The sequence below is a fragment of the Mesoplodon mirus genome (genome assembly GCF_964341445.2).
Source record: "Mesoplodon mirus genome assembly, chromosome: 2".
NCBI lineage: Eukaryota > Metazoa > Chordata > Mammalia > Artiodactyla > Ziphiidae > Mesoplodon > Mesoplodon mirus.
In genome coordinates this window covers 60,171,862-60,192,728 of record NC_138977.1, presented here as the reverse complement: position 1 = coordinate 60,192,728, position 20,867 = coordinate 60,171,862, and the positions used below count along the sequence as shown (strand labels likewise).

The 20,867-nt window shown below is 53.6% G+C and overlaps 1 protein-coding gene across 3 annotated transcripts; it reads left to right on the top strand.

The window, feature by feature from the left end:
* The first annotated feature begins 1,240 nt into the window (after positions 1–1,240).
* DNAJB12 (DnaJ heat shock protein family (Hsp40) member B12) lies at positions 1,241–20,541 on the top strand. 3 transcript variants are annotated; one of them, XM_082610997.1, is made up of 9 exons: positions 1,241–1,455; positions 9,321–9,501; positions 10,710–10,855; positions 12,846–13,031; positions 13,151–13,230; positions 15,087–15,196; positions 16,678–16,850; positions 17,414–17,558; positions 18,688–20,541. In XM_082610997.1, exons 1-8 carry the CDS (start codon positions 1,323–1,325, stop codon positions 17,533–17,535), a joined length of 1,131 nt encoding a protein of 376 aa, XP_082467123.1. In that variant the 5' UTR covers positions 1,241–1,322; the 3' UTR covers positions 17,536–17,558; positions 18,688–20,541. The 3 variants fall into 3 exon arrangements, with proteins under 3 accessions (XP_082467123.1, XP_082467122.1, XP_082467121.1); XM_082610996.1 differs by having other exon boundaries at positions 17,414–17,564; XM_082610995.1 differs by having other exon boundaries at positions 1,251–1,455; positions 17,414–17,511.
* The last annotated feature ends 326 nt before the right edge of the window (positions 20,542–20,867 follow it).

Genomic DNA, 20,867 nt, shown 5'->3' with positions numbered 1-20,867 from the left:
CTCTCACAATCTTCCCCCAGTTTCGGTAAATGGAAACTGTTCTTCCACTTACTCAGGGCAAAATCCTGGAATCATCCTTGACTCCTTTCTTTCTCTCACATCCCACATCCAACCCATCAGCAAAATCATTTTGATTGTCTTCAAAATATATCCAGAATTTGACTACTTCTCACCACCTCCACCATCACCTTTATCCAAATTACTATTAATTCTCACCCGGATTATAGTAGTAGCCCCCATACTCTCACCTCTAGTAAGACTCTTAGCAAATCTCGCTGGGAAGGCCATATAAGGACTGAAAAATGACTGATGGGGACTTCCCTGATGGTCCAGTGGTTAAGACTCCTCACTCCCAATGCAGAGGGTTTGATCCCTGGTCAGGGAACTAGATCCCACATGCTGCAACTAAAGATCCAGCATGCCGCAACTAAGACCCAGCGCAGCCAAAAGTAAGTTTTTTTTTTTTTTTTTTAAAGAGAAATGACTGATGGATTTGCCAGTGTGGATTTGCCACTGGTAACGTTGATAAGACTGCTTTCACTGGATTGATCGGTAGGCATAAAAGCCTGACGGAACTGTATTCCACTCTACGGTGGAATCCTACATGCTCCTTGTTGATCTGTAATAACTCACCAAGAAAATTTCCCTTTCAGAGCCCTTGTATTTGCTCTTCCTTCTGCCTGGACCACCTTTCTTCCAGGTAGTCACATCTGGAATACCTGCTTTCTCTCTCTCTCCTGAATTCAGATTTCTATTAAAATGACAGCTTCTGAGAGAAGATTTCTATCAGGCTGTTTAAAATAGCACCATCCACTCTCAGTCCCTTTATTTATCTTTTTTCTCTTCATAGCATTTATCACTATTTTAATATATCTCTTTATTGGACGTCTCCCCACCCCACTACACACACTAGAATGTAAGCTCCGTGAGGGCAGGGGCTTTGTTTTGTTCATCTACTGCATGCCTAGCCGGGCAAATAGTGGGTACTCAATAAATATCTGTTGAATGAATAAATAAGAGACATTCGTCTCAAACGCATAGAGTTACTAACAAGAACGTGCAAGCATACAAAACTTTAAGACCTCCGAATATGCCCCCTTGGACTCCAGGAATGTGGGCTTGCACCCTTAGCGCTTCTCTTTGACGTCCCCCTCTTAGAAGACATACGGTAGCGCCTCCGCCCTCGCTCAAATCTCGGGAAAGGAGGGGCGGAGGGTTTATGTCATCACACTGCGACCGCCTGCCCCGCGACGCGCCGGGTGCTGGCGCAGCCCTTCGCTCTCCCGGCCTCCCCCTCCCTGGTTCCGCGCTCTGGTTCCGCCATGGAATCCAACAAGGATGAAGCCGAGCGCTGTATTAGCATCGCCCTCAAGGCCATCCAGAGCAACCAGCCTGACCGGGCGCTCCGCTTCCTGGAGAAGGCGCAGCGGCTGTACCCGACGCCGCGAGTTCGCGGTGAGTGTGAGATGCCGGAGATACAGAGGGGACATTAGAACTGATGGGGGGAATACGGGAACGGACCGACGGGAGCAGTTGGAGGAGGGGGAGGGGTGGCGAGGCGCGGCTACGCCTGCGCACTGAGACGCGCGGTGGCCGCCGGGAGGTGTAGTCTTTGGCTCCCACGCCTCTCCGGGATGCTGGACACCTGATGACAGGGGCGACAGCGACTTCAGATTTCCAGGTGCTTGCAGAACGCTCTGAGATTTGGAGTTCCCAAGAATGAGAGGCGCTGGCAGACGGGGCGGAAGGAACTTACGTGGAAGAGAAATCGAAACTACTTTTCCCAAGGGGCCTTTCGGTGGCCCAAGGCCAGTTGCCGGCCTGAGAAATATTATAGTTCAGGAAAATAAAGATAACTCCTCTGAAGGAGAGAATGAGTTCTATAGAGGGAAAGAGGACTTCCGACCTTCGGACGGCCTGAAAAGGCATCTCCATATCTTCACTCCCTCGCACGTCTCCGGGCGAGGGCCAGGGACCACCCTCTCCAAACTAGAGCCTGCCTTTTCCACATTCCACACACCACCTTGGAGCGTCTGTCCTGAGACCGGGCTCTTCACTCCCTCCTGGAGACTCTTCTCCCGCTTGCGAGATTCAGAGCGATGGCCTTATCCTCCCCAACCCACCCTCGCCCCCAAGAGTCCATCAATGGCCGGCCATATGGACGGCTGGTCAGCCACAGGCTGCTAAGCGGCCCTAGACTGTTTCCAAACCAGAGAGGGAATAGTGAGGTTGTCTCTACTACTGATCACCTTCCTCTACCCAGGAACCCTTTTTTTCTTTAACCTAAGTCTTCTTTGGAGTTTTTCTTCATACACGCTGGAGGGGAGAAAGAGGTTGTCCATTAAAGATACAGAGTTTGCGCCTGCAATTACCACTTAGTAAAGTGGCATATAGCAGGTACTCAAAAGACCTGGGTTCTCATCCTAACTGCTACCATGTGATCTTTCTGAGCTTGGGTTTCCTCAACTGGAAAATTAGAGGGTTGGCACAGATAATGTGAATAACAATCATACCCATAGGGCTTTTCAGTTTAGAGAGCTCTTTCAGTGCATTTTCTCTCTTGAGCCTGCCCTATCAGGAAGGCAGAGCAAAGATCATTATCTTTGTTCTATAGATGAGGAAATATCTCCGGGTCCAGGGACGTACCAGGATTACACAGCTAGAAATTGGAAAGTTCTGTGACTCTCTACATGTTTAGTAAAGGAATGAAATGAAACTGAACAGCAGCAGTCAGCCTTCTAACTCTTCTTACCTGCGTTATGCAATTGAGAAAGGGTAATAGTGGTGGAAGAGGCAGCCTGGAATCCCTGAATTTTTCTCCCTCCTGATTCTGCGGTTGATCTTTGGCCTGTTTGCCTTAGAGAGAGTTTCAGTCTGTATTTTCCAGGATTCCTGAGGTAACCTGCTCAAGGAACTTTTCTGTGAAATCACACTCTGTAAAAGGGGAGCCCTCTATATGGGGGAGGGGCTTCCAGCTCTCAGCGTTCTGACTCTGATACTTCAAGGGTTCAGAAACAGGCAGCCAAGAAAGCATGGTAACAACATGGCTTGTGGAGCTCTTCTGTCAGCAAGCCCCCTCGTCCAGTTCAGGTGTTTGGATGGATGTCCTTCCTGGGGCACAAGTACTGGAATTTGCTCAGGCAGAAGAGTGACCTGCTGCATATTTGTCATATTCATGTTATTCTAAAAAGAGTATATGGCTCGTGATTCTCTGTGAACTTCACCTTGTGCCATCTGCAGCCCTGCACTGAGCTGACAAGGATGTGGGGGTAATTTGGGCTTGAGATGGGGAAACCCTGGTTAAAAAATATTAGGTAGTTGTCTACACTTGATGTTTAAAGTTTGAACTCATTCCGGATATGCATTTAATGCAAAGACTTCTTTTGTTTCATTTGCAAAGTCTCTGCGCGTTGCTAAGTGGTAATAACAAGATTGGTAAGACATGATTGTTCACCTTAAGGAGTTTCCGATCTAGTGAAGGAGACAGAGTTACAGAAAACGTAGTATTGCAAACCATAAAACAAGAGCTGTGATTAAACAAAAATTAAGCACAGTGTTAGATGCTGAGAACTTAAGGATGGATGTGAAAAATCCAGTTCCTTCCCTCCATGAGTTCAGTCTGCTGAGGTGGAGGGGGTATGGGGGGCGGGGGCGGCGCGGAGGATAAACTATAAGCAGTATCATGACGGGGACGTAAAAATAATTGTAGATCACAGCGAGGGAAGGCTTCAGGGAGGCCGCATTTGAACTGCCCTTTGGAGGAAGGTAGGAGACTTGAGAAGGGCATACGGGGAAAAAGACATGGAGGCTGGAAGTTGTAAGAGGTGTGGGGGAAGGGATTCAGTTTAACAAGATGTGGAGGCTGTGGCAGTAGTAATTTGAGTGTAGAGAGGACTATGGTTGGAAAATAGGATGGAACCAGATGGTGGGAATTCTCTCCTGCCATGCCAGGATATTTTCACTTTATTCTGTAGTTAATGGAAAAACTACTGAAGTTTTTGATAGCAGGAGGAAGATAAGGGTACTTATTCTTTTCTTTTTTTTTTTTTTTTTTTTTTTTTTTTTTTTTTGCGGTACGCGGGCCTCTCACTGCCGTGGCCTCCCCCGTTGCGAAGCACAGGCTCCGGACGCGCAGGCCCAGCGGCCATGGCTCACGGGCCCAGCCGCTCCGCGGCATGTGGGATCCTCCCGGACCAGGGCACGAACCTGTGTCCCCTGCATCGGCAGGCGGACTCTCAACCACTGCGCCACCAGGGAAGCCCAGGGTGCTTATTCTTAAAAAGAGAACAGCATGGGCCTTCCCTGGTGGCGCAGTGGTTAAGAATCTGCCTGCCAATGCAGGGGACACGGGTTCGAGCCCTGCTCCGGGAAGATCCCACATGCCGCGGAGCAACTAAGCCGTGCACCACAACTACTGAGCCTGTGCTCTAGAGCCTGCGAGCCACAACCCTGAGCCTGCATGCCACAACTACTGAAGCCCATGTGCCTAGAGCCCGTGCTCCGCAACAAGAGAAGCCACGACAATGAGACGCCTGCGTATTGCAACAAAGAGGAGCCCCTGCTCACCACAACTAGAAAAGCCCACACATAGCAACAAAGACCCAACACAGCCAAAAATAAAAAACAAACAAATAAATAAATAAATTTATTTTAAAAAAAATAGAGAACAGTATAAAGGGTTAATGAGTGGGAAGAGAGACTCAAGGCGGAAACCTGCTGGGAGACACTTGCCTTGTGTGGGTTAGGAGTTATGAGGGCCTGAGATAAGGCAGCATGGATCAGGATAAAGTCACTGGAGGAAAGGTACTGAGCCTTCTGTGAGAGAAGGATGCTGAGGAGAAACGGGGACTCAGAATTCAAGCCTGTGTGACCAGGAAGAAACCAAGGCTGAAGAACATGGGTGGGAAGAGATGGGCAGAGTGCAAGGTGCCTGTGGGATGTTCCAAAGAAGCTGTCAGCTTGGAGCTCAGGAGAGAGCTCCCGATTCCAGCTGAAAGTCTGCTGTCATTAGCTGGATGGAGCTCATTGGAGTTGTGCCTGGCTGAGGTCACTGTGGGAAAGTGTGAAGCGTGTAACAGAGGCTGCTGCAGGCACAACCATTGCCACATCTGCCCTTAGGCAATAGGCAGAGACAGAGGAAGCAGGAGAGTGAGCTAGAGCAACAGCAGGAAGAGGCAGTCCCAGGAGAGGGCAGTGGCCAGGGAGCCATGGAGCCATGTGTCAAGGAGGCTGTGAGCAGCACTGTCGTTTGCTGCAGAGGCCACGTGGGAAAAGGGCAGGTCGAGAAATGAAAGGGAGAGGAGCAAGCGCATGGGTGGAAGACTGGTCTTGGAGAAGTGGAAGGACAGACGGAGGGCTGGGGTGAGAGGAGGCTCAGAGAAACCTCGAAGGGTCAAGGGACCTCACAGTGAAAGGATGTGAGGGGACTCGAAACTCTGCCGCAGGAGGTGGGATGGGGAGGCACCGAGGGCCGGACAGATGTAGCAGGGCCCTGAGCTGGGAAGTCACAGGGCAGGGGGCCAGTCTGTCCCTTTCTGAGAGTTTCTGTCCAGCCCCTGCAGCCTGGTAACCCTTGGCTTCACTGCAGGCTTAGCAACAATGATGGAAGGCACTGTGTTTTCCAGGGAGCTGATGAGAACATCTGCAGGCCTCAGTTTCCCCAGTGTACAAAGTGAGGGTTAGCCATGGAGGACAGCTCGGCTGCCTCAGATTCAGTGGAAGCACCTGGCACAGAGACTGACACAGTTCAGAATGAGTAGCTGGTAATATTGTGATCTGGGCTGATGAACTGGCCAGCCACGGGAGCAGCCTGGCCAGGGAGGTGAGGGAATCCAAGGTGAAGTGCTGGGGAACTCAGGGCTTCGGGAGGTAAAGTCTCAGAACTCAGCGGGCTTTGGACCTAGTTGTAACAGTGAGATGTCAGGCCGTCCCAGACTCCAGGTCCACGCCAAAGGCTGCCCAAGGTTCTATGCAATGGCTGGCTCTGGGGTCCAGGCTAAGTCAGGAAGGCCAGCGCTCAGGAGAAGGGAGGATTGGTAGCTGAGAGAGTTTGGCATTCAGGGTCCAGGAATGAGGGAGGTACCAGGGCTGGCAAGGTCCAGGGTGGGGCTGTCTATTGAAGGACTGAGCGCACCCCCCATTGTGCGATCAGTCCTTCCATTTACCTTATTTCATGGAATCTTACTTACCCCCTGAACAACTCTGTGAGGGCAGGGACTGTGTCTTCACTGAGGAATTAGATAACTTGACAAGGCCACATGGCTAATTAGCAAAGGCCCCAGACTGTCCTGCCCCACTCCCAGGCTCTTTCCCTAATCCAGCCTCCCTCTCCTCACTTAGCTTGGGCACTGCAGGTACATAGAAACACCTGGAGATGAAGTTACAGTAACAGATGACACAGTGTTTGCTGGGCATTGTGCTCAGTTCTTTGTAAGCATTCACTCATTTACTGATTTACTCTTTCAAGTTTCTTGAGGGAGATAGTTTTACATGGAGAAGCTAAGTTGTCCAAGGTGACTCTGATAGCAAGTGGCAGGCCAGGTTTGAAGCCGGGCAGTCTGACTCTCCAGTCTGGGTTTGAGGAGGGGCCTCCCCCAGTAGCTTTGGCTGTAGAAATGCTCTCACATCTACCTGAGCTGCTATTGCTCCCAGCCCAGCTTTGGTCTCTTCCACCCATTTCCCTTCTTTTTCAATGTCTGCCAGCTTTACTGGGAAGGAGCAGCGTCAGGATTTGAACCCAATCATGTCTGTCTAACTCCATCGCCACATTAAGCTATTCTGTCTCCTACTCTTTTGTTACTTTGCCTGTCAGCCGCTGTGCCATGAGGGATGTAACAGTGAGACAGGATGAGGCGGTCACATTCGGGGCCTAGCAGAGGAGATATCCAGGCCACAAGAGAGACTTAATTGTCGACAACCAGAAATCTTGAATTGCCACCTCAAATAGGAACGTTCTGTGTGACCCAGAGCACATCCATTCCCCTTTGGGCTCTCTTTCTGCAGTGTAGGGAAATTAGAGGGGCTGATTCCATGTAACTGCCTAAAAAGCTTCCAGAATCTTCCCTGAAAGGTACTGGAGAGAGTCCATCCCATCTCCTGGCTAATGCTCCTGTGCATCTACAGCAACTGAATGGCTGGTCATGTTGTCCTTAGGGCATCAGCCTGGACCACTGGGGCTTCCAGAGAAATCGAAATAAACAGCTTCTTTAAAAGCCCTAGGAAACCAGCAAACCAGCTCCTCCCTCAGTGCCATCTTGATCGGCATCGCTTTACCTGTTGGTTTCTTCCTTTGCCATTTCCTTGGTGCCTGGCATAGACCTGGAGCCTGGGATGGCCTGACGTCTCACGGTTACAACTGGGTCCAAAGCCTGCTGGGTGCTGAGACTTCGCCTTCCTAAGACTTGCAGCTCCCCAGCGCCCACACCTTGGGTCCCCTCACCTCCCTGGCCAGCCAGTTCATCAGCCCAGGTCACAGTATTAGCAGCCCCTCATTTCGAACTTCTACTCTATGTCAGTCTTTGTGCCAGGTGCTTATACACATCTCATTTCATCCTTATCTACTGTGAGGAGAGCGAGATTCAGAGCAATTTCACAGATCAGCCAGGGTCAGAGTGTTAGGAAGTGGCTGAGCTGAGATTTGAAACCGGGGTCTTTGTGAATGAACTTCTCTCTTGGAACAGCTGTGCTGGAAGGGGCTCCCCCTGCCAGGCTCGCGTGGTCTGGGATAGCAACGTAGTCAAGAGCGTGGTTCCAGGAGCTGGACCTCCTGGAATTTAAGTGCTGCTCCTCCTCTTGTATAGCCACAGGCACGTTGATCAAACGCAGCTCCTCCCTTACAACAGGGATGGCAGTAATAAGACCCAGCTCTAAAGTCACTGTCAAGATTAAATGGGCGAATACACGCAGAGCACCGTGTCCAGGCCTGCTGACTCATAGTGAGCACTCATCACTCTCTCCTCTCTGAGTGCCTTCTCAGGCTTTGCTACAGGAGCCTCTCCACCCCATCATGCGGGGCAGGCTCACCTGTCAGCCTCTGTATTTGGATTTCGCAGCTGCTGACTCAGTGAGAACACGTGAATTTACTGCAATTCACGGGCGGCGGTGGCTCAGGACACAGTGGTCCACTTGAGCCCCCGTGCTCTGCTCTCAGCGAGCCCTGCTCCAGGCTTTGGGTGAGACCCACAGGCGTCGCAGTAGAGAGTGTCTGACACCCAGCACGGTACCTGGAGCCCCGCAAGCACCTGGCATATTTGAAGGAAGCTGATGACCATCCAGGCTGTGCTGCCATCCTTCCTCTGCACGGAGGGGTCCTGGGTCCCTGCAGTGGTCCAGATGCCTGGTTTCCCAGGGTGCTGTACCCCAGGCGTGACTAGGGGGCTCAGAGCTGGTTTTGTGCCTGTAATAAATGGGCACAATGGACTCCTGCCAGAGATATGGGCCTTTCCTCATTGAGTCGGCAGGCACCAAGGACTTGGGTTTGAATAACTGTGACCCTCTCTGAGGGTGACCGCTAAGGCCCTGTATAGACTATGAACATTGAAGTAGGACATTTGATGTGGCCAGCCATTTGGAAAAGGTAAACAATAGCAAGCAGTGAGCACAGCAGATGTTAGTCCTGAGTCTTACACCAACCCTGGCCCTCTGGGGCAGAATCACTGCCCCCCCCATTCCTCTCCATGGCTAAGGGAGAGGAAGCCTTCTCCAGGAAGCCTTCCAACCAATCCCAGCTGACTCAGATGGTCCAGCTAAGTGGAATCCCCATGACAGAGTACTTTGCCCATCTTCTCACTCAATGGAGGGTGGCTATTAAACACATTACTTTGTTTTTTGTTTTTTGGGTTTTTTTTTTTTTTGCGGTGCACGGGCCTCTCACTGCTGTGGCCTCTCCCGTTGCGGAGCACAGGCTCCAGACGCGCAGGCCCAGCGGCCGTGGCTCACGGGCCCAGCCGCTCCGCGGCACGCGGGATCCTCCCGGACCGGGGCACAAACCCGCGTCCCCTGCATCGGCAGGCGGACTCCCAACCACTACGCCACCAGGGAAGCCCTACTTTGGGATTTTAAAAACCTAAAGCGTTAATGGTTTATTTTTATGCTGAGTTTAAAAATGGTCTATACCCTAAGAACTGTGGATCCTAAGAGAGCAGGCAACTATCCCGTTAGCCCTCCACAGGCCCAAGTCAGGGAAGGAGCGAGCTTCGTTGGGAAAAAGACTGGGTGGGATGCGGGGGTCCCGGGATCTCCCAGGGCCAGGCAGTCCCTCAGCCATTGCACATGGCCTTGCTGGAGGAGGAGCCCTGAATAGTTTCCTTGCTTTTGCACAGCCTTGATCGAGTCCCTTAACCAGAAACCGCAGTCGGCCGGCGACCAACCGCAACCCACAGAGGCAACCCAGGCGACCCATAAGAAAGCAGGTGGGGCCGGCGCCCCCTCGGCCAACGGTGAAGCCGGAGGAGGAGAGAGCACCAAAGGCTACACTGCCGAACAAGTAGCGGCCGTGAAAAGGTAGAGGGCTGGGCGGCAGGCACGGGCCAGAGCCTGGGGTGTTGGGACATTTTCAACTCTAGAGAAGGCTTCCTGCAGCCTGTCATCCACCTCACCTGGGAGGGTCTTAAGGCTGGAGGAGGTTCAAGAAGTTGAGCTCACCAGGCCCTCTCCTTGTTTCCCACGAGGCTCTGGAGTGCCGGCCTCAGGGCTCCGCTGTTCCTCCCGCCAAGACAGCCCACAGCAGAGGCTGGAAATGCTGACGCTGCCGGCTTCCTCTGCCACTGGCCAGCAGGTCCTGGGCCTCTTTACACAGCCCTGTTTGTCAGAGATGAGGCCTGGTCTCCCCTCCAGATACTCCCACAACCCACACTCCTGCCCCCAACAAAGGCCCTTTCAGATCAGAGCCTGTGTGGGGTAGAGTGGAGACAGGAGACGGTTATCCCTCCAAGGCTTGGGCCGACCCTGCACAGAGCAGCTCACTACCAGGCTGAGACGGTCCAGCCAAGGCTTCTCAGGAGTAGCTGCTCCTCCCATTTCTCCTGAGGCCTCCCTACCAGCCAGCCTCGGGAATCCCTCTGCAGTCATTCCCACATGGTCCGGGCTGCTAGTGAAGACACTGGCAAGCTTCAGGCCTGGGGTTCAGTCTCTGTGTGACCCAGCGTGACTATAGTTTGCCATAAAAGCATTTGCCAAATTTACATCTTTCTGACCAGACAGGATTTTGACCAGACAAGCCCATGGGTTATAAGCAATAGAAACTGATTGTGGGCCAAGAGTCAGGGGTTCTCCAGGGAGCCCAGGAATAAGAATTAGTGGAAGAGAAACAGCGTCTCTTCAGGGCCCTGTGATGGGGTGAACAGACACCTGCCGTGTCTGGCCTCTCTTGTTACCCCCTCAGACTCGGATAGCCAGGAGAGTAGAGCTGGTAGAGCCGGGAACACACCTGCCCTTGGGCAGAGGCCCCTGATGGACGGACACCGACAGTCCTCCTGTGGTTGCCTGCAGTGAGGGTGCTGTTAGCAAAGGGAAATGGTTCCTGGCCTGGCAGAAACAGCGACTGCCCCTCTTAAATCCTGAGTGTGTTCTTGCTGTCTCTACTGGGCCTGTCCTGCTGGTCCCCAAGCCTGCTCAGAGCTGAGCACCCACACTGCTCTTTCCTCACCTGCCACACCTCCCCGCCTGGGCCCACGTAGAGGTCGCCCACCAAGCTCCACTCCCTTCTCTAGGGTCAAGCAATGTAAAGATTACTACGAGATCCTGGGGGTGAGCAGAGGGGCCTCAGATGAAGACCTGAAGAAGGCCTACCGCAGACTGGCCCTCAAGTTCCACCCTGACAAGAACCGCGCGCCTGGCGCCACTGAAGCTTTCAAAGGTGAGCTGGCCCTGGTTCCCTAGTGTTTGGGTGTTCTGATCGCCTGTCCTTGGGAGGGAGGGAGGGAGAAGGGGCTTTTCCAGGAAATGGCCTTGGGAAGTGGCTCAAGGCCTCCCAGCTCAGGAGCTGCTTCCTGGGAAGAAGGTCGTAGTAGCCGCCTCCAGCCACATGGTCTGTCAGAGCACAGATGGCACCACTCCTCCCTCTCGTTGCCCCTCACTCCCCGGGGGTTACAGGCTGGGAACTGAGGCAGGAGAGGCCCGGTGGCTTCTCCAAGGTCACATGGTGATTGAGGGGCAGAAGCAGGCCTCCTGACTCACCCGTGTTCACGTCCTCACCCTGGGATCTTGGTAATAGTTCCCCTGTGCTGAGAAACTGGGTGGCCCTGAGTCAGAGCTTGGTGGCCTCCTCAGCACCAGCAGCCGTGGCCAACCCACCCCGGCCTGGCCTCTTGACACACACACCCCCTCCCTCTCACACCACACACAGCCTAGGGCCTGCCCTGGGGGGACGTGAAAGTCTCTCTGGCCTCAGGGCCTGTTGGTTCTGGGGTGGGTGCTTCAGTTCTGGCTGAAATGATAGGCTGCCTTTTAATCATTTATACTTTCACTGAACAAATCAGGCACATGTGCCGGCTCTGTGCCAGCACTGAGTTGCTGGGCGCTGCAGTTCCACAAATATTTCTTCTCTCACACCCACCTTGTCCTCAGTGGGACCTTCAGGACCTTAGGCTCACTCCCTCTGGGCGATGGCGTGGTGACTAGCCCTGTCTGTCCCAAGCAGGGTGCTGTGCAGTACGGGGGCTGGGACCACAGCCAGGTGGGGAGTCTGCAGCAGAGCAGACCCCAAGACCCAGTGTGCCGTCTCACAGCACTGCCCCAGGTGCTCCATTGCAGGCTGCTTGGGGTTGATCCCCAGTGAAGCAGTCTGCAGGCATCTTCCCCTGCTGCTGGTCCGCCAGCCCCAGGGGAAGAAGGAGGATGGGACTGGGGAGGCAGGGTAGCTGTGGTTAATGTTTCTCCAGCCCTGACCTCTGCCTGCAGCCCTGCCCAACAGGCACTGAGAGACCGCACCTGGCCTCGGGGCTGTCACAGTGGGAGGAGGAGGAACATTCTCCTTATTCTCAGGGGTTGCAGGTTGTGAAGAGATGCAGCTTTGACCTCCTCCTTTGAAAGAGTGGGCCACTGGCGAAGGAGCAAGAGACGAAGGAGGGCTCGGAGCTGGGGCCTTTGGGGCACAGGCCTCCCACCTGGGGGGCTCTAATGGGGAGGCCCCAGGGCTGGGCCAAGGAAGAGCAGCTGGGACCTGGACCCCAGGGAAGACAGGGCTCGCCATGCTGCACAGCCAGCAGTGGTGAGCCTGGGGACGTGGCCCCTCCTGGGAGTTCCTGCTGCTCTCCAGTTGATAGCAGCACACCACATGTTTGTGCAGCCCTCACGTCGTGCTTTGACTTCGAGATTACATACCCTCCAGAAAGGGGTGCCCCATCCCACTGGACACCTCAAGAGAGAGTGATGAGGTGGGGGCGTTTTGGTGGTTTTCATAAAGTCAGAGAGCCGACTTGAAGCAAGACACACCTGGGTTTGATTCCTGGCTCTGCAGCATCAGACCTGTGTGAGCTGACACTTCACCTCTCTGAGCCTCAGTTTTCTCATTGGTAAAATGGAGATGGGCTGTTAGGAGTAAGAAAGATAATGCCCATAAAGGGCCTGGCGCGTAGAAAAAATCGGACCATCGTCACGAGGTGGAGAGCAAGGAGCCTGAGCGTTAATCCTTCACCCGGCCCAGGCTGCCCGCATTCACGTAGAGGTATTGCATGTCCCCCACCCGCCCCCTCTTGCTCAACAGCCAGACTTCCCGCTGGCCCCTAGGACTCCTGCTTCCTAGAGCAGCACTTGAGTACCTGAAGGAAGTGAGCGCTTGGCCGCCATGGGTGCCTCCAGCCACACCCGCAGCATCCTCGGGCCTGACCTCTCTACCTCCTTTCTAGCCATTGGCACAGCATACGCAGTACTTAGCAACCCAGAGAAAAGGAAGCAGTATGACCAGTTCGGCGATGACAAGAGCCAGGCAGCCCGGCACGGCCATGGGCACAGGGACTTCCACCGCGGCTTTGAAGCTGACATCTCCCCTGAAGACCTCTTCAACATGTTCTTTGGAGGTGGCTTCCCATCTAGTAAGTCCCGCTGCTGTCCGCACAGCCAGGCCTCCCTGGTGGTGATGGTGGGAGACTGGATGCCAGCCTCTCCCGTTCTCAGCAGCCCCACTCCTGACTCAGTCCCTCTGACCCCCCAGGTAACGTCCATGTCTATAGCAACGGCCGCATGCGCTACACGTACCATCAAAGGCAGGACCGCAGGGAGAACCAGGGTGATGTGAGTGAGGAGAGCACTGGGGAGGGGACGGGGAGGGTGTCTGGTGCCACCCGAGGGGATGGGGCCTGGGCTGGGGAGTGATACCCCTCGCTGACATTCTGCGGCAGCAGTGCCCCCAGAACTTCAGCCGGGAAGCCATCTTGGCCCCCCTGTGCAATCCCGCTGAGGGACACCAGAGGGAGCCATACTGCCCAGCACCCACAGCCAGAGTGGGGGTTTCATGGCCTCTGCTGGGGAATATAATGCAGAAATTTCTCTACCTGCAGGCAGGTTCCAGTGTGAATGGCCTTTGTGAGGTCGATTTGTTCTTTTGGGTTTTTTTCCTTTTTTTTAAGATTTAATTTTATTCATTTTTGGCTGCGTTGGGTCTTTGTTGCTGTGTGCGGGCTTTCTCTGGTTGCCGCGAGCAGGGGCTACTCTTTGTTGCGGTGTGCGGACTTCTTGTTGCAGTGGCTTCTCTTGTGGAGCACGGGCTCTAGGCGCGTGGGCTTCAGTAGCTGTGGCGCACGGGCTCTAGAGCGCAGGCTCAGTAGCTGTAGCGCACGGGCTTAGCTGCTCCGTAGCATGTGGGTCTTCCGGGACCAGGGTGTGAACCCGTGTTCCCTGCATTGGCAGCGGATTCTTAACCACTGCACCACCAGGGAAGCCTCGGTCAATTTGGTAAGTCCTAAGTGACATTTTCCAAGCAACGGAAAGTTAAACTTAATGATAGAATTGTAAAGCATGACAACATAGGGCTGGCTCTTCTTGCTTCCTTTCAGCACTCTTTAAAAATGTATACAGGGACTTCCCTGGTGGCATAGTGGTTAAGAATCCGCCTGCCAGTGCAGGGGACACGGGTTCGATCTCTGGTCCAGGAAGATCCCACATGCCACGGAGCAACTAAGCCCGTGCGCCACAACTGCTGAGCCTGTGCTCTAGAGCCCGCGAGCCACAACTACTGAGCCCGTGTGCCACAACTACTGAAGCCCACACACCTAGAGCCTGTGCTCCGCAACAAGAGAAGCCACCGCAATGAGAAGCCTACACACCGCAACAAAGAGTAGCCCCTGCTCGCCACAACTAGAAAAAGCTCGTGCCCAGCAACGAAGACCCAATGCAGCTAATAAATAAATAAATGAATGAATGAATAAAATTTATTAGAAAAAATTTATACAAAAGGTATAACAAGACAGTGTATCAAACATATTTTGAATGCCACAGATTATAAAACCAGCTGGCTGACTAAAATTAAAGCAGTTAGCTAAGATTAAAATAATGCGGACAGTTGCAGAATATTTAAAATTATGCCAGGCAGAGGGGTTGGTTCTCTTTTGCTCTGATAATATGGCCTTCTGTTTTTAATCCATGTCTTAAACTTTTATTTTGTGTGTATTTAACATACAGAAGAGTTTTTAAAATCACAGATTATCACACAGTGAACACATTTTTTAATTTATAATTTCTTAACTGGCAGTTTTAAAATTGGTAATATAGTCATATGGTTCAGAATTCAGAAGGGTGTATACAGGGAAGGTCTCCCTCCAGCCCTGCCTCCCAAGTGTCTGGAGGCAGACACTTTTGCTCGCTTTTTTTTTGGTATTCTCTCACAAGTAAATACGTATACCTACCTCCCACCCCAGCATTTAACCCCAACTGCTGCTTTGTTTTTATCTGGGGAAACAGGCAGGTAGAGGAGTTTCTGTATTTTGGGGACCCGTGGGAGGGAAAGGGAGAGAGTGGCGTCATGGCCTATCTGCATGGCAGCTGGCTGCCACCACCCGGACTCCATTGTGCTGGGGGAGCTGGTGGCGTTTGCCGCCAGCGTTGCCCCCCACCCAGGTCCGGCTTGGGTGACCGTTGGCTCTTCCCTCCAGGGTGGGCTGGGGGTGTTTGTCCAGCTGATGCCCATCCTCATCCTGATCCTCGTGTCAGCTCTCAGCCAGCTCATGGTTTCCAGTCCACCCTACAGTCTCAGCCTGAGACCGTGAGTACCTGCAGCTGGGGTGAGGCCGGGATGGTGGGTAGACAGGGGCCTTTGAGTCTCAGCCCCCATCAGGGCCCTTCCTTCCCATCCTCGTCCTGCAGGTTCTTGATCAAAATGCAGAAAGCTGCTTAGAATCCAGACTTCCCCTGTTAAGCTGAGGTTCTTGATCTTTTAAGGGTCATAGTCCCCTAAGAAAATGCAATGAAACCTGCAGATCTTTTCCCTAGAACATTGCACATACACCTGGTCTGCATATGATTTCACAGGCTGCATGACATTCTCCCCATCTTATCTGCTGGCCTTAAAATAAGAACCGCTTCTCTTCCATTCTGGTTGGGGGCCCTGGGGCCATGGGAAGAACAGGGGCTCTAGAGTAAGAGCAAGGGTGGCTTTGAATCCCAGCTCCTCTACTAACTAAGCAGCTGTGTGATCCTGGAGTAGTTACATAACTTCTCTGGTCTCCTCATTTATAAAATGGGGATAATAATAACATCTACCTGCTTATGAAAAATAAATGAGTAATACACATAAAATGCCAGGCTCATTAGAAATGCTTGACAACATTTGTTGAATGACTGTATGGTCTCAACCACCAATAGTGAACTTGGGCAAGTTACTTGCCCTTTCAAAGTGTCAGCTCCCCTCATTGATTTCCAGCACCTGGCCCAGGCTCTGATCCAGAGCTGGTGCTCAGCTTCTATTGCTGGAAGCCCTCTGCTTCCACCTAGTGGCCCGGCTCTGCCTGGGAGCCTGGCAGGATCCCTCTCAGCCAGCAGGGAGCAGAGTCAGTCCACTGGACCCACACCAGCCGGCACAGGCGCTCTGTGGCCTGATGCCAGCCTTTTTCTCTGCAGCCAAGAGCTGAGAGGCAAGAACGGGCCGACAGGGGCTGTCCTCATCAGAGCACTAACTCCTGTCTGCCTGTTGAGGCTCTTCCCTGAGCCTGCAGAGCCTGCAGTTGGAGCTGGAAGATAGAATCCAAGAGCTGGAAGGATACAACTCCTTGGAATCCTTCCTGTCATTTTGTTCCTAAGACTCTTCACTCTATACTGGGAGCTCCTGGGTACACAGGCAGGCCCTTAGCAATGATTGGCTTAGGGGGTGAATGAGGGAATGGAGGCACAGGGAGCTCAGGTCACACAGCTCGTTAGAGGTGGAGCCTGTGCTCGCTCCGGGTTCCCTCTTTCCCTGACCAGGCCCTCCCAGAGAGGGGCTTCTCCGCAGAAGCCCCAGCAGCAGTGTGGTAAGCAGAGGGCCTGAGGAAGGCCTTGCCGTAGTCTGTGCCACTCATACGGGAGGGACCCCCTGCCTTTTCTCCGCACCCTCATTTGCGTAGCATGGAGTTCCTGCTCTAGTTTGGGAAGGAAGCAGCTGCTCCTGTGGCCTGTGTGGCGCCTCCTGTTGGGAGCCCCAGTCATCCCTAGAGCTGCCCTGGGCCTGGGGACCCAAGCCCACTTTGTGCCTGGTCTGTTTCTGGCCAGGTCGGTGGGCCACGTCCACAGGCGAGTCACTGACCACCTGAACGTCGTTTACTACGTGGCAGACACGTTCTCTGAGGAGTACACAGGCTCCAGCCTCAAAATGGTTGAACGGAATGTGGAAGACGATTATATTGCCAATCTCCGAAACAACTGTTGGAAGGAGAAGCAGCAAAGTGAGTGTGTGTGTGTCTGTGTGTGTCTGTGTGAGTGTGTTTGGGGACACAAAGCTTGAGAGCAGGGAAGGAAAAAGCCCTACTCCCCCAGTGATCTGTGGGCACTGCCCTGCGCCAGCCATGTCCTAGCCAAGAACCAGCCTCCACCCCTGTGTTTCCCTGGGGCTGGGAGCCAGGAGCCACCTGGAGATGTCCTCCAGCTTCCCGTAAATCACTGCAATCAGCCTGTTGTTTGGCTGCCGCAGGTAAGTATGTAGAGAGAGACTGGAACATTTCTCCTCTCCACCCACTGATTGGGCATCGGGATCTATCCGTGGGACCCTGGGGCCGTCTCACCAGAATAACAGGTTCTCTCTTTGGCCGGCCTCACCTACACTCTGTAGAAAGGGGCCTCTATTCTGCTCCCAAGGTGGGACCGTATTTCCTTCTCCAGGGTCTACCCTAAGGGAAGCCAGCTCTGCCCCAGCTCCTGGGCCAGTAACTACCTTTCCTCTCCCGAACAGGCCAAGCAGGCATCGTAGCAGCCTTAGAGGTTGCCCTAACCCTGCCCCATTGCTTTGCAGAGGAAGGCTTGCTGTACCGGGCCCGCTACTTTGGCGACGCAGATATGTACCACAAAGCACAGAAGATGGGCACCCCGAGCTGTAACCGACTGTCAGAGGTGCAGGCCTCCCTGCATGGATAGTCCTGGGCCAGCCTGCCACCGAGGTCCAAGTATGAGCCAGGGCCTCCTCTGCCCTGCAACTCCTGGCAGCTCTGGTCTTGGTCATGAGGCAGAGGAGGGTGGGAGGAGGGAGGGAGGGAGCCTGTGATCGTGGCACAGTTTCCCTGTCCCCAGCCTGGCCTCCAGCCTGCAGAGTTGGGACAGCTCTGGGGTGTGCTGGGAAACTGAAGTCTTTAGTGCCCTTCAGTGCTCCTCCACAGCACCCTACCCCACTTGCTGGCTCTGGAGCTGTGGGGTGCCCAAGGCTGCTGCTGAGGGCCACTCATGCCTCTTTGGTCTACTTCAGCCATCCAGTCCCCTTGGCCCTTTCCCAAGTACAGCAGACTATTATCTGTGCCCTGGGATTTAGGCTGCCAAGTATTACTGGGCCCCCAAAAGCCCCCCCACACTCCCCAGCTGACACCAGGATGAACCACGTGGGAACGGGTGGGCCGAGAGCCCTTCCTCTTCCCCTGTCCTTCCAGGCAGGAGGAAATGGAACAAGATGGTTGGGCAGCCAGACAGCGCCCGGAGGCGGGGAGCCGACAGGCTGGGAGCAGGAGGGGCGCATGCCCCCAGACTGGTCCTTGTCTGGTGGGTCAGAGGCACTCTCAACACCACTGCACCTGGAAGCCGCAGGCATCCGGCCCTCCCAGGCCTCTCACCTGTGGTCAGAAGAAGGGAACAGAAGGTCATGAGTTCAGGGTCGAAGGAACAGAGAACCCTTAGCACAGAAGGAGTGGGGGAAGAAAGGTGCTGGTAGCAGGCTCCCCTCCTCCTTTACCCCTGTGTGTGGATAGCAGGCTCTGTTCCCAGCATTTGCCAGAGGGGACAGCTTGGACCAAGCCCAGAGGAGTGTGGGCAGAGCCGCTAATGGTTCTTTTCTGTGTTGGTCCGCTGCCCACCCCCCTCCTCTGCCTGTGTCCCCTCAGCAGGGATCCAGCTACAGACTCTGCTTTGAGGCCGTTTGCTGGTGCCTCTGGGAGAGAGAAACAGACTGCAGGAGGGCGACGGGGCAGGGGCTGAGGTGGGCAGCGCCGGACAGGGCTGAGGAGTTGGCTTGTTAGTGTGGGCTGAACTGGAGGCTCTGGGGCACGTAACTGCCAAGCTAACTGTTCCCACTCTCCTCCCCAGACTATGAAATCCCTGGAGAATTTGTGGTGACATGCACTGAGCCAAGGTGACGAACTGTATATTTAAGGAAAGACAAAAAAAGAAAAAAAATGGAATTGGAGGCCGGACGCTGCACAACTGCCCTCTCTCTCACCCAGTAAATGCAGAAAGCTGTTAGGACAGACAGGAAAACCTGCCATGGGGCTGCTTCCCTTCCTCCCAGGGCTGGCAGAAGCCCAGGCTCCACATCGGCTCTCTCCTAGGATACAGAAACCATGACAACGAAAGTAGAATGTAAAACTTGCAGCAAATGTCTGTAGGAAGGGCTGGGGGAGGGGGCACCCAACTGCCTTTCTTCCCCCCTCCCAGGAGCTACCACCAGTCTCCTCCGTGGAGGTAATCAGAGGTGTTGGCCAAGGACAGAGAGGAGGAGGAAAGAGAAGTCTCTGTAGAATGTAATTTATAGATGCGTGTATATGTATCTATTTATATGTAAATAACATATAAAGATATAGAGATATATAGAGATATAGTCTACTTTTTAAACTATGCAGGGATTTGGTTAAGTTGTTGAGTTGATTTCTTCCCTGTTGTAGAAAACAAGGCCTGTTTGGGGAAGGCAGCCTGGTCCTTCAAAGGCTAGACATTAGCCATAGCTGACAGCATGTGGAAAGTTGGGCCACAGCTTTTAACGTTCCCCTCAACCCCAACCTGTTTCTGATGGCAGCGGTAATCATGATAGCATAAATCTGCAGAGAACTTGGAAGGTTGCCAGCGGTACGGTTAAACTGGAGGGGCGCAGGCTGCGGGGGAAGAAAGGACTCCTGGGGCCAGGCGCCAGGTCAGTATTGAGTCATGGTAGAGGCCCCAGATGGCCTGTGGGGATGAGACCACCCACCGCAAGGTTGGCCAGATCAGGTGGGCACTTGGTCCTGGTGCCCAGGAGCCCCCTGCCCCCGCTGCCACTGAGAGCAGCAGTGTTGGAGAGGGGAGCCAGGTTCTGCCTGACCGCCTCCCCCCTTAGTCCCTATGTGAGTTTTGCCTTATAGGTGCCCCAGGGCACAGCCCCATTGTTGCTACTGGTTTTTCCTAAGCCATGTACCAAGGACTCCAGAAGGCTTTTCCTCCCAGAGTCAACCACGTGGGGCCCAGGACGCTGGGGCAGAAGCCGACTCCTGAAGAAAGTCCGTAACCATGGGCGCCTCTGTCTCTACCCTCCATGGACATGATGCCACCCGGCCTTCTCTTGCATGTTGGATAAAGGATGCACCTGAAGCAGAAGGGTTTTCTTATGGTCACCCTCAAATGAGGATTTTTCTCAAAACAGCAGTTGCTGCCAGGGGAAGGGAGGGAGGTTTTATTTGTTCCCACAGTTTATACTGGGCCTTTTGGAATTATCGTTTTTCCCAAATTTTCCTCTGGTGGTGGGTGTGTCATTGAGCCTGTCATCCTCCAAAGCCTTACTACCCCAAGCTGCCAGCCAGGAGGGAATCACCACCCTCCCAGAGCTTCTCTTGGCTCTTTTTATAGAAGTCTCCCAACAAATAGGATTCTTGCTGGGAAAGGGAGCTTGGTTAAGGAGAAATGTCCAATACTGTTTTTAAACAAGGTCCTGCCCTGTGATGAAGCGCCACCACCCACCACCCACCCCCGCCCAAAGAGATGCTCAGAACTGGATGTGGGTGAGAGCGCCCTGCCCGTGGTGGCCCTGGTGCTCGGCTCCCACCACCCCAACCCTCTGGTCTCAGTAGATGTCCCTAGACGGCTGAGCCATGTGCAATAAGAACATAGATCCTAATGGATCCACTGAGAAGCTGTATTTCTTGAAATAGAATTCTGAAATTGTATATCTATAAATATATGTTTATTATGTGATTGGTTGGCCTTGGTGGGTCTGTGTAGAGCAAGGGGGTTGAGCTGCGTGGGGAGCAGGGCGCAAGCACCTGTTGCTGCTGACACTGTCCAGCCCATACCACCGGGAGTTTTGGTGGCAAGCCTGAATGTCCCCTCGCCCCAGCTGACAGCCACTTCAGTCACAAGTGTTGTTCCAGGGCTGACTCCATCGCCGCAAAGGGTAAGAGAGGCTCAATTAGGCCAGGACCCTGGGGTCCCTGACACCAGTCCAGGGTGAGCAGCCCGGGCCACGATCACAGCCCCTGCCTCCCCTTGGTCCTGCTCCCTCCCTTCCATCCTTCTGATGC